We start from the raw sequence: 12,064 nt of genomic DNA on the forward strand, positions 1-12,064 counted from the left end.
TTGAGGTTGATTATCTTCCTTTGCTTTATTGTAAATAGTAGCTGCCCAACTAGTCAATGTTCGTTCTACCTGGCCTTTTTCCCTCCCGAGTTGCAACTCTTTGTTCCTAAGTTCATCGTAAGGTTGCCTTTGTGGAGGCCAATTATCCTTTTTTCCTTTAGTTTCCAAGTCAAGCACTGGACGCGGTGGAGCAGGTGGATCAGTAACCCACCCTGGCTGGCTACTAGAGTTGTGGTTTCCAGAGCTAGCCTGAGAGCAGCATTTTACTTTTGACCGAGGTGCGGGAACCGGGGCTATTGTATTATCCACGCACATGGTTTTTCTTGTACTTTGTTCGCTTCTTGTGCATTCTGGGCTCTCTGCCCTTCCGTTTTCACTTTTGCTATTTTCTTGTTCTACCCCCTCGATGATAAAGTTCAGAGACTGCTGACGTTTTCCATTATGGACTCCTACTGTATTTGGATAATGCGCCTGAATTGAGTGTTCTCTTTTTATGGCTGGGAGGTGCTTATCAATGCCGGTACTTGATTTTGTTGTCTCTGGGCTCCATTTATGTTGTCCATTGACTAAGAGATCGTTTGCCTCATTGATCCCGTGATTTGAACCTGAGTCTTTTTCTGGTCTATTTCCTTTGTCTAAGTCGTACCCAGATGCTTGGTAGCCCCTAGAGCCAATGGGGATTCGGTTTATATGAGAATGGTGGGTGCAGCTTTTATCGCACAATAATCCAGGATTTTTATTTATAAAACTAATATCTTTGTCAGTTGGTTTCTCGAGACTCTCGGGCTTGATGCACTGATCTTTAGGCTGCTGTTGAGTAAACTCATCGCCTGTGTTCCTGATCTGCCCTGTTGGGCTTGCCTGTTTCGGCATATTTAAAGCCTTTTTTGCTGATACTTTGTTGTTTCCTCTAGCTTTTTTCCATGTGTATTTCCGTCTACCTGTTTGTTGATGCCCTTTACTCAGAGTCCTTTTTTCTACTGTATTTGAGATTTCGATTGCAGATACAGGACTTTTGTTGATTCTCTCCGTCTTGTCTATGTGGGTTTTTGCGTCTGGGCACTCGTCTCGTCCCGTGCCAAAGGGCCCTTCTTTGTCTTCACTATCTATTGGTCTTTCAGTTACTCTAGATTCTGTTTTTGCTGACTCGTGATTACACGCCTGTGTGTTATTGAGACTAGATTTGCAATCTTCGATTATGTCTTTGATTACTTTCGGAACTTCCAGTAATTTTTCCAGCAGTGGGCCACAAACTTGCCTGTCCATCATGTCCATTTTTTCAGCCACTGCCTGGTGCAACAGATTTTCCCTTATTACACCCTCTACTAAGGCCATCCTATGATCTATGGTCTGTAATGAGTTAGTAAATTGTTTAGTTAGCTCAAGTTGATCATCAAATTTTTGAGACTGGACCATGATCGTTGTTGCAATTGAGTCCAATGTTGTGCATATAACTTTCATGATGCTTAAAATTGGTTGATCTAATGAGGTATCGTCTCTATTTCCCCAGGTTTGCTCACTTTGCTCATTATTTGTCTGGCCTTCTGAGTTCTTATCGTCCTCTCCTCTATGACCTAGCATTATGCTGCCTTCCAAGAGGTTTAAATCTTCCAATGTTATACTGTTTAATTGGGGCTCTATACTACCAATTACGAAGTTGTCAGGCGAGGAGAGCTCCAGACTAAAAGAACTATGATCAAATCTGCTCAACGTTAGGTTCGTTTTTACAGTTTGGCTCCCATGGTGAAGCTGTGGTGTTGAGAGCTTATGTGAATATTTCTGCAATGATTGTTCTGTTTCAGGCCCCTTTGCATTTTGAAGGACCGTAGGTTCTAGTTTTGGATGAAGTAAAGGGAATATCAGTGGAGAGCTCCCAGAATGTAGTGGTCCCATTTGGGCTTCCGGATGAGGTGATTCATTACTTTTTCTTTTTCTTTGTCTTTGTTCTTCCGAGAAACTGCCCCTTTCTGGGGAACTTTCTGGGGAACTAATCGACCCCACTTTGCTACCCACAAAAGAGTTGTTCGTTCCACAGGGTGGTCGTGATTATCGGGCAGATCGCTGCTGGGATGAACAGGAATCCTGATGCCCAGTCTCTAAGAGCTCCAGCTCGCCCTCCACATTATTGTCACCTTTTTCCCCTGATGGCTGTGATGGGAGGTCGCAAGCTTTAAAGGTTTGCTTCTGCGGCCAATCAGAATTTAGATTTATATGGTTGTAGTAGTTGGTAATAGTATTTATCTTTGATTTAATTTCCCTTGCTCCCCTGGCCCCACCTGAGCCCAGGTGCGCCGGTATATACTGCTGTTTCCTATGCAGAGGACTAACAGGGCCCCCACCGTTTCACCTGCATTCAGTGATACATGCCCCATATCATCAGAGTCGATATGGACTAGACGCATAGACAGCATAGACCCTGGTGCCGTTTCGGGTGTCCCTCCTGGTTTGCTTTCATCATTGGGAATCCCATTATGGGCGTCCTCTGCTGCTGCGGCCTCTGCTGTGACCACTCCTTGGGTTATAAATTCCCTTTGGGATAATTTAGTGGCTCTAGGGTCCAGGTCTTGCCCCAGATCTTGTAAGCTGTTGGGTTCCTGCTCTGGTCTTTGGGATTTTACTGGATAACTGAGTGCCTCGTTGGCCTCTCTGGCTTTCTTTGTTTTCCCTCTTGTTCCAACCATTTTTGAAGTCTTACTGTTTGAATGGATCAGCAACTTCAACAAATTTCCGGGATCTGTAGGACGTTTCTCTAGAATGTAGAGCTTGACTTTGCTTGCTTTGCTGTGTGGTGACGCACGGTATGCACAGTACGCCGTACAAAAAGCGTGATGTTCGAATGATATCTGTCCCTCTAGTGCAGTTTAATATGTCAATTAATGGCCTCCTCTGGTTCTCTGGTTCTCTCTATCTGGCCCCTTCTGATCCTCTCTGTCTCTGTTGTAAAGGCGTCTACTTACGCCTACTTGCGCTACTTATGCGTTGCTTATGCACTGCTTATGCATTACTTTATGCGCTACTTTATGTGGCCCACTCTCGATCCACTCACGGCCACGACACTGGCCACAGGAGCCACTTAGGTCACTTAGGTCGCTTAAGTCACTTAGGTCAGGTAATTTTCCTTAGGTCAGGTCAGGTCAGAGAAACTAAATATGGCTAGGTGCCGCTGTGGTGGCTACGGTGGCTGAAAACAACGGATACCCTCCTTGGCTCACCTCCTTGGCTCACCTCCTTGGCTCACCTAGTCCATATGGTAGCAGGGTAGGGCGGCAACCCCAAACTCTCCTCTGGTGCCCCTCTGGTACTCCTCTGGTGCTCCTCTGGTGCTCTGGTGCTCTGGTGCTCTGGGACTCTGGGACTCCGGTACTCCTCTGGTGCTCTTTCTGGCTTCTGGCTTTTCCTTGTGCCCAGACCACGCCGTAGTCCGCACCGTTACAGCGAACCGGCACAACTGAGGGCCCCCAGAGGCGCTGGTGAAGAAACAGGCAGCAGTCCTGGTCACGCCTGCCTGCTCACGGAAGCTCACGGAAAACTGCTCTCCCCGAGCCAGCAGCTACAGCCCCCGGACCATGCACCTCGGAGCGGAGCAGCAGCCCCCGACTGCGCCCGCCACAGAAGCAGCTCACCCGGCTTTTCCGGCTTCCCGAGCTGTTTTCCGCGGCTGTTTTTCCCCTGCTAGCAGCGGCAGACACCGGCTAGCGGCGGCGGCAGCAAACCGTGTGCCGGACGTGCACCTCGCACTCGCACTCGTGGTGAGCAGCCGCGACGCGAGCCACCCGGCACCAGCGTCGACCAGCGTCGTGTGTCGAACTCCTCTCTCCTCCTCTCTCGTCTCCGTTTGTCAATGCAAGTTTACCTAAGGGTCGCTTCTGTGCTTGTCTCTAAGCCGTTTGCTAGATGTGTAAATCATTTCTCTGATCGTTCCCAATCTATGAGGATGTGGATGAAGAAAGGAGGGACATTTTTGTGGTCTGGTGTTTGTCAGCATATATTCAAATATATTTAAAAACTGCATTGTGAATGCTGTTGAACTGAAATGCTTTGATCCTCAATACCCTTGAATTGTAATTACCGATTCTAGTATGCAGAAACTTGGAGCTGTTGTGAAATCGTCTAATGGAGGACTTGAAAGAGGGGTTGCGTTTGTTTCAAGGACATTTCAAGAAACAGCTATTCCACCTTTGAAAAGAAAGTATTAGCCTCCTGGTTGAGGATTTAGTATTTTAGGACTTCTATTTAAGGAACAGCTTTTGAATTGAAGACAGATCACTAATTGATTTATTTATTCTCTTCAAAGGGTGAGGAAAGGCTGCTCCATACATTGCTAAGTGGTTGCATAGGCTGCAGGTTTATACCTTTGTCATGGAGAATGTGCTAGAAGTAAACAAAATGATTGCTTGTCTTGATGGCAGTAGGTGTAGTGGGACGTGAGGAGGAATATGCTGAATGGTTGGTGGCAGAAATTGGACCAGTGAGGTTGGCAGCTGTGCATGTAGAAGAGTGCAAGCAAGAGATGACCCTACACATGCTAGTGATGAAACTAGTTGATTTACTGCCATATTGTAGGTTAAAAGAATTTAATGAACATCCAGTGTTATCTAACTAGAAAACTAGAATAAGCTGTCAAATGGCTTCTTAAGCAAACAAGAATGAATAGTGCAGCCTAAGGGTTTATGAGGTAGATTGACAGTGTTACATCACGGTCATGTGACATTTCTGCCATGAAGAAGAGAGCACATGTCGATTTTTGGCATTTTCCAGGAATAGGGGGAGAATTGGAAATGTGGGTGAGAGAATGTGCGTAGTGACAAATCACACATTGCTAAAGAAACCCCAGGGCTCTGTGAATTTTCCAGAATCAGCATCGCAGAAGGTTGTGATGGATGGATGTGGTCCATTTGGTGTTCTGGATATGGGCAGGAGGTATGTGCTGATGCTATTGACTATTTTTATTAGTTGCCAGAAGTGGGTTCTTGAATGAGGTCAAATCAGTGAATGTCATGGAATTCTGTGGAGAGGCTTTCAGGAAAGAAAGTTACCGAAGTGGATACAGAACGCAGTTCACCTCTGATCTATTTGAAGAATTTTCGACACACTATCAAGTGAAACGTCACAAGACAGTATTATACTATCCATGTAAGATTGGGTTTGTGGAATATTTCAATAAAGTGTGAGATGAGAATGTGCAGTTAATATTTGAAATATAGTGTGAATGTAGGAAAGTACCATCTTGCCTGGCATGTTACCCCCATTTTTACATGTATGTCAGTTTGTTTTTGCCTGTCTCACTAGGATCCTGCTAGCCAGGACCCCAGTGCTCATAGTTTGTGGCCTGAATGTGTATATCGGTGTAGTGACTAACTGTGTCACTGAGGCTCTGCTAATCAGAACCTCAGTGCTTATGCTCACTCTGCCTTTAAATTGGTCACTATAGGCTAGTGACCACTCTTACCAATTTCAATTGGTACACTGGAACACCCTTATAATTCCCTAGTATATGGTACCTAGGTACCCAGGGTATTTGGGGTTCCAGGAGATCCCTATGGGCTGCAGCATTTCTTTTGCCACCCATATGGAGCTCAGACAAACCTTTACACAGGACTGCCACTGCAGCCTAAGTGAAATAACGCACACATTATTTCCCAGCCATTTTCCCAGCACTTAAGTAACTTATAAGTCACCTAAATGTCTAACCTTTACTTGCTGAAGGTTAGGTGTAAAGCTACTAAGTGTGAGGGCACCCTTGCACTAGCAAAGGTGCCCCCACATAGGTCAGGGCCATTTCCCCGGACTTTGTGAGTGCTGGGACACCATCACACGCGTGCACTACATATAGGTCAATACCTATGTGTAGCTTCACAATGGTAACTCCAAACATGGCCATGTAACATGTCTAAGATCATGGAATTGTCCCCTCATTCCAAATCTGGTATTGGGGAGCCAATTCCATGCATCCCCGGGGCTCCACTATGACCGCGGGTACTGCCAAACTAGCTCTCTGGGGTTTTCTCTGCAGCTACCGCTACTGCCACCCCATAGACAGGGTTCTGCCCTCCTGGGGTCTGGGCAGTCCAGTCCCAGGAAGGCAGAACAAAGAATTTCCTCTGAGAGAGGGTGCTACAACCTCTCCCTTTGGAAATAGTTGTTAAATGCTGGGGAGGGGTAGCCTCTCCCACCCTCTGGAAATGTTTTGAAGGGCATAGATGGTGCCCTCCTTGCATAAGCCAGTCTACACCGGTTTAGGGAACCCCCAGTCCCTGCTCTGGCATGAAACTGGACAAAGGAAAGGGAAGTGATCACTCCCTTGTCCATCACCACCACAGGGGTGGTGCCTAGAGCTCCTCCAGTGTGTCTCAGACCTCTGCCATCTTGGATCCCGAGGTGAGGGGGTACTCTGGAGGCCTCTGAGTGGCCAGTGCCAGCAGGTAACATCAGAAACCCCTCCTGATAGGTGCTTACCTGACTAGGTGGCCAATCCTCCTCTGAGGGCTTGTTAGGGTCTCTTCAGTGGGCTTTTCCTCAGATAACGACGTGCAAGAATTCACCAGAGTTCCTCTGCACCTCTCTCTTCGACTTCTGCCAAGGATCGACCTCTGACTGCTCCAGGATGCCTGCAAAACTGCAACAAAGTAGCAAGAAGACTAACAGTGACATTGTAGCGCCTAATCCTGTCGGCTCTCTTGACTGTTTCCTGGTGGTGCATGCTTTGGGGGCTGCCTACCTTAATCCTGCGCTGGAAGCAATGAAGAAATCTCCCGTGGGTCGACGGAATCTTCCCCCTGCTTCAGCAGGCACCAAACTTCAGCGTCACCGATACTCTGGGACCCCTCTCATCCTGAGGAGCGTGGCCCCTGGAACACAGGTGGTGGACCCAAGTGACCCAGACTGTCCAGTGGTCCAACTGTCCAAATTTGGAGGAGGTAAGTCCTTGTCTCCCTTCTCAAGACAGTAATCCTGTGCACTGCGTGATCTGCAGCTACAAGGGTTTCTGTGCACATTTCCAAGAAATCCTGCATGCACAGCCAAGCCTAGGTCCCCAGCACTCTGTCCTGCGATGCTCAGCTCCCTGAGTTGATCTTCGGTGTCGTGGGACCTCCTTTTGCAGTGTTGAGACGACCGCTGTGTTCAGACTTCTTGAACCCGTGTTCAAGGACTTCTGCGGGTGCTTCCTTCTTGAGTGAGGGCTTTCTACGTTGCTGAGGGCCTCCTCTGTCTCCTCTTCCAAGTGGCGACATCCTGGTCCTTCCTGGGCCCAGCCAGCACCCTTTTTCTCCATCCACGACTCTTGCAGCTAGCAAGGCTTGTTTGCAATATTTTGCCACGGAAATAACTCTGCATCCTCCTGCATGCCGTGGGACATCTTCTGCACAAAGGATAAGTTCCTAGCACCTTTCGTTGTTGCAGAATCTTCAGCTTCTTCCATCCAGAGGCAGCCATTTTGCACCTTCATCTGGGGTTTAGTGGGCTCCTGCCCCCTTTCCGGACACTTTTGCGACTCTTGGACTTGGCCCCCTTCCTTTGCAGGTCCTCAGGTCAAGGAATCCGTTTTCAGTGCTTTGCAGTCTGTTGTGGTCTTTGCAAAATCCTTTATCACGACTTTAGTGTGTTTCTGGGGAAATAGTAGTACTTTACTCCTACTTTCCAGGGTCTTGAGGTGGGGTATCTTGGACACCCTTAGTGTTTTCTTACACTCCCAGCGACCCTCCACACACTACACTAGCCTAGGGTTCCATTCGTGGTTCGAATTCTACTTTCTTAGTATATGGTTTGTGTTGCCCCTAGGCCTATTGCATCCTATTGTATTCTACAGCGTTTGCACTACCTTCTGACTGTGTTACTTACCTGATTTGGTTTTCTGTGTATATGTTGTGTATTTTACTTACCTCCTAAGGGAGTATACCCTCTGAAATATTGTTGGCACATTGTCACTAAAATAAAGTATCTTTATTTTTATTAACTCTGAGTATTGTCTTTCTTATGATATAGTACCTATATGATGTAAGTGGTATAGTAGGAGCTTTGCATGTCTCCTAGTTCAGCCTAAGCTGCTCTGCTATAGCTACCTCTATCAGCTTAGGCTGCTAGAACACTACTACTCTACTAATAAGGGATAACTGGACCTAGCACAAGGTGTAAGTACCATTGATACCCACTATAAGCCAGGCCAGTCTCCTACAGTGAACTGGAAAGAAGTGGCAAAAAGAATGTTGTGGAATTACAGACCTGCCTCTCACACTGTTATGGAAGAATCACCTTCCTATTATTGAAGGGCGGGATAGCTTATATCAAGACAGTTATATTGTAGCTAACATTGATTTAGGATTGGTTGCTGATAGAAATGTTCATACATTATTTAGCATATTTAATGTATTGTAGGAGTTGACCCACATATATGGATCTTCACCACCTCTTTAAGTACTGTTAGATTTCTATAAGAATAAGGCTGGGTATTTTACCATACGCCTTAGGCTTAACCTCAGTTGTAAAGGATGTTCAAATTTTGTGTTTGGTAAAAAGCCTATATATGGCTTAAAATGTACAGACCTTAAGCTTTACAATATATAAAATGATACATGTTTATTTGTGTACATTTTTTTTTTTTAAAGAAATAAACATATATATGCATATTGTTGGGCCTGTCCCTTTCTGCATATTGTTGGACCTGTCCCTGCAGGGTGATCCCACAACCTTTTGCCTTCATCCTCCTACTGGATTCGTTTTTGCTGGCCCGGTCCCAGGGAGTAAGAACGGACGTGGTGCAGACTATTCATCCTGACTCATACAGAATGCAGTTGTCCAGTTAACTTCTGAGAGGTTGAGGATTTCTGCCACTGACTTGACTCACGAAGTTTCATGATACGTGCAAGATCGAAAAAGGAGCAGCTTTCTGTATTGCAAAACAGAGCCAGTGTCGTGCCTTTGATTGGATTAAAGATATTGTAGTACGTGGCTGGTCAAATACGACTTTTACAATGCAGCTTGATGTGATGGGATGCCTGGTGACTGTATTCATTCATTTGTATGAGTATTCGGTATTTGAGATCCTCCTCTTGAAAGCAGTGCTGGATTTGTAAAAGAATAAGTGCTGGAACCCAATGTTTTGTTCAGAAACTCGTGGCTAGCACTATTGAATGTCAGAGTGCCGAATTCCATGGCTGCTTAGCCCATGTTCCACCTCATGCTTATTTTATACACAGCCAGATGTTCCCTATCATTTTATCTTATACTAGCAGGTTTTTCACCCGTTGCTTTTGCCTTTTGTCACTGCAGTTTCGTCTTTCTTTTTCTCCTTTCCCCCTTTTTGAATTTGTTTCTCTCTTGCTCTGTATTAAACTGTGATGAGGAAAAATAAGTGTGGGTCCCCAAAAATGAGTCCCGTTGGGCCCCACCTACTCCCACCTGCTGAAATTAAGGACTTCTTGAATGCATGGGGAAGAACAGTATCAGAATGGGCTTTCACACAATAAGCTGAATAGGGTCCTACAGAGTCAACTTGAGGGACTCAATACCATAGAATTCTTTTTTCTGAAGTTATATTTTACATATTGGGCATGCGTCTCAGCTTAGATTCAATAAGGCAGGTCTAAAGGCATCACAACGTACCAGAAAAGGATGGATGTAAAATGTTATATATTATTCTTGTACTGTGGCCTGTACAAAAGCTTGTTTGGACATACAAAAGGACATCTCTGACTGACTACTCATATCCACACAAGTCCTGCATTGTTTTTCAGCCCTATGCAATGTAACAAACTTGTGGGCCTACATTGGACCTCATTGCTTCCTCTTCCTATTGACTCAATAGACCTAGTCTATCCAGTTGTACCTCGAGAACTAAATGTGGCTTGCTTGCTTGCTGCACACACCTACGCTTCCACAGTGTGACACTGGATGCCAATAATGATTGCCATGGATATATTGGTAAAGGCTATACTAGCTGACGCTTCCTAGCCGACAGTTGCCACATTGAAAGGTAGAACCTACCCCTTCTTCACCAGGCAACTTCCACCTGTTCGACCTGCGGGGGACACTCTTTCATCCACACAGTCCTCAGTAACCAGTTCTGCTGTGGCACATTCCTATCCCAGTGTTCTTAGAAGTGTTCCTGCTCATGGTGGAATCTCATCCCAGGTGTGTGGCCTTTTTCTGGCCAACAGCGGACCTCTCATCTTAGGCAACACAAAACGCATCGTCGTAGCCCCTGAAACACCCAAATTAGATGCAGCTATGATGTGATCTAAGAACTAGAAAGAGAAGATCAGCTTTCAGTTGTGGAGTTGCAGGAGTATGGCATGAGAGTACTCCTGATGAGCTCTGAAGCAAATTTGGCTATATGTTCAAACAATCGTTTTATACCCTTTGTTGCTGATGTATGCTTTTTTTTCCCTAACACCGATAAATAACATTTTTGCGGAGACAAAATGGAGCTCTACAGCAGAACACATCACAGGCAATATCTATTCCACATCTTAAACATTTCATACACCTCTTTGTGCTTAACCAGCTTTGCAGACTCGCCCTTGTTTATCATAATTTCGTAAAATAGGCTTTATTGGGATGAAGCTGCTTCTTTGTGCAAAGCAATCTGTGCCTCATTGCTAAGAAATTAACTATATGTCTCCAAGGATAGTTTACTTTTACTAGGTGAAATCGGCCGTTATTGAATGATTGTGGCTAAATAAAAAACATTTAATTCCGTTTTTTTTTTTGTTTTGTTTTTTTACTGCAGAAGTGAACAGTGTTTTTCTCTTTTTGTATTTTTAGGTGGTGACACGCCTGTGCCATTGAAATCAAATGGAGGGCCTGTGCGAAAAGAGAGAATTTCCTTTCGAGACAATCCCGTGCAACTCAGTGGAGGATGGGGAGGTGGAAAGAAGAGGACAAAAACTTTGAAATAGCATTTCAGATGTCTCCAAGAAATTGTTCCTCTTTTATTTAGTTTTTTTTGTTGTTGTTGTCTTTGTGACTATCAGTTGTGTTTACTCTCTGCTCCCTGGTTGTTTGGCCTGATAAGATCGTAATACACGCATCCAAAGAAAGTTATGGAATTTATTGCCATTGTTTTGTTACAGACATATCGTTCATACATTTCTGTTTACTATCCTGCTATTTAAAACTAATAAATTGGTGCAGAATATATTAACATTTTTACAAATTATTTTGTTATATATCATATGTTTGAGCTAGCCAAAAGGCAGATATTCCACTGTACATTGTGTGGAACCGGTAATACTGAAACAAAAACAATCTCAATGTAGAACATTTAGGATAGTAGTTTACGTATTCCGAGTGATTGTTGCATGTGATGCCATTAGGTTTCCCTTTCGAATGTAATTCTGAGTTGGGTGCTGTTTTGCTCCGCTCCTTTATTTCGTATTCGGTTAAGGTGGGCTTGTGTAAGAAACTAAACGGAGAACTCTGACAATTAATTGCCACCTGATTCCTGTGTAGAGCCACCTTTTTGCAGAATTACAATGCAATAGATATGGCTTTAAAGGAATGGTGTATGATAATGCAAAGCATTACAAATAATAGGATGGGAATAGATATGTATTTGTGTAAGTTAACCCCTTTGCTGCCAGGCCTTTTACGCTCCTGTGCCGAGCCTTTTTTTGGCTATTTGGGGCAGTTCGCGCTTAGGCCCTCATAACTTTTTGTTCACATAAGCTACCCACGCCAAATTTGCGTCCTTTTTTTCCAACATCCTAGGGATTCTAGATGTACCCAGACTTTGTGGGTTCCCCAGAAGGAGGCCAAGAAATTAGCCAAAATACAGTGAAAATTTCGTTTTTTTCAAAAAGATTGGAAAAAGGGGCTGCAGAAGAAGGCTTGTGGTTTTTTTCCCTGAAAATGGCATCAACAAAGGGTTTGCTGTGCTAAAATTACCAGCTTCCCAGCTTTCAGGAACAGGCAGATTTGAATCAGAAAACCCAGTTTTACAACACAATTTTGGCATTTTACTGGGACATACCCCATTTTTACGATTTTTTGTGCTTTCAGCCTCCTTCCAGTCAGTGACAGAAATGGGCATGAAACCAATGCTGGATCCCAGAAACCGCAACATTTC

The 12,064-nt window shown here is 44.8% G+C and overlaps 1 protein-coding gene across 2 annotated transcripts in view; it reads left to right on the forward strand.

Moving 5' to 3' along the window:
* LRRIQ1 (leucine rich repeats and IQ motif containing 1) overlaps positions 1-11,138 on the forward strand; it is a 1,566,481-nt gene extending 1,555,343 nt beyond the window's left edge. For both annotated transcript variants that reach the window (XM_069229624.1, XM_069229625.1), the window contains one exon: positions 10,762-11,138. In XM_069229624.1, the coding sequence (XP_069085725.1) occupies positions 10,762-10,895 (134 nt within the window). In that variant the 3' untranslated portion in view covers positions 10,896-11,138. The remainder of the gene's footprint in view (positions 1-10,761) is intronic.
* Positions 11,139-12,064: the final 926 nt, after the last annotated feature.

The sequence above is a fragment of the Pleurodeles waltl genome, chromosome 4_1, assembly GCF_031143425.1.
Source record: "Pleurodeles waltl isolate 20211129_DDA chromosome 4_1, aPleWal1.hap1.20221129, whole genome shotgun sequence".
Lineage (NCBI taxonomy): Eukaryota > Metazoa > Chordata > Amphibia > Caudata > Salamandridae > Pleurodeles > Pleurodeles waltl.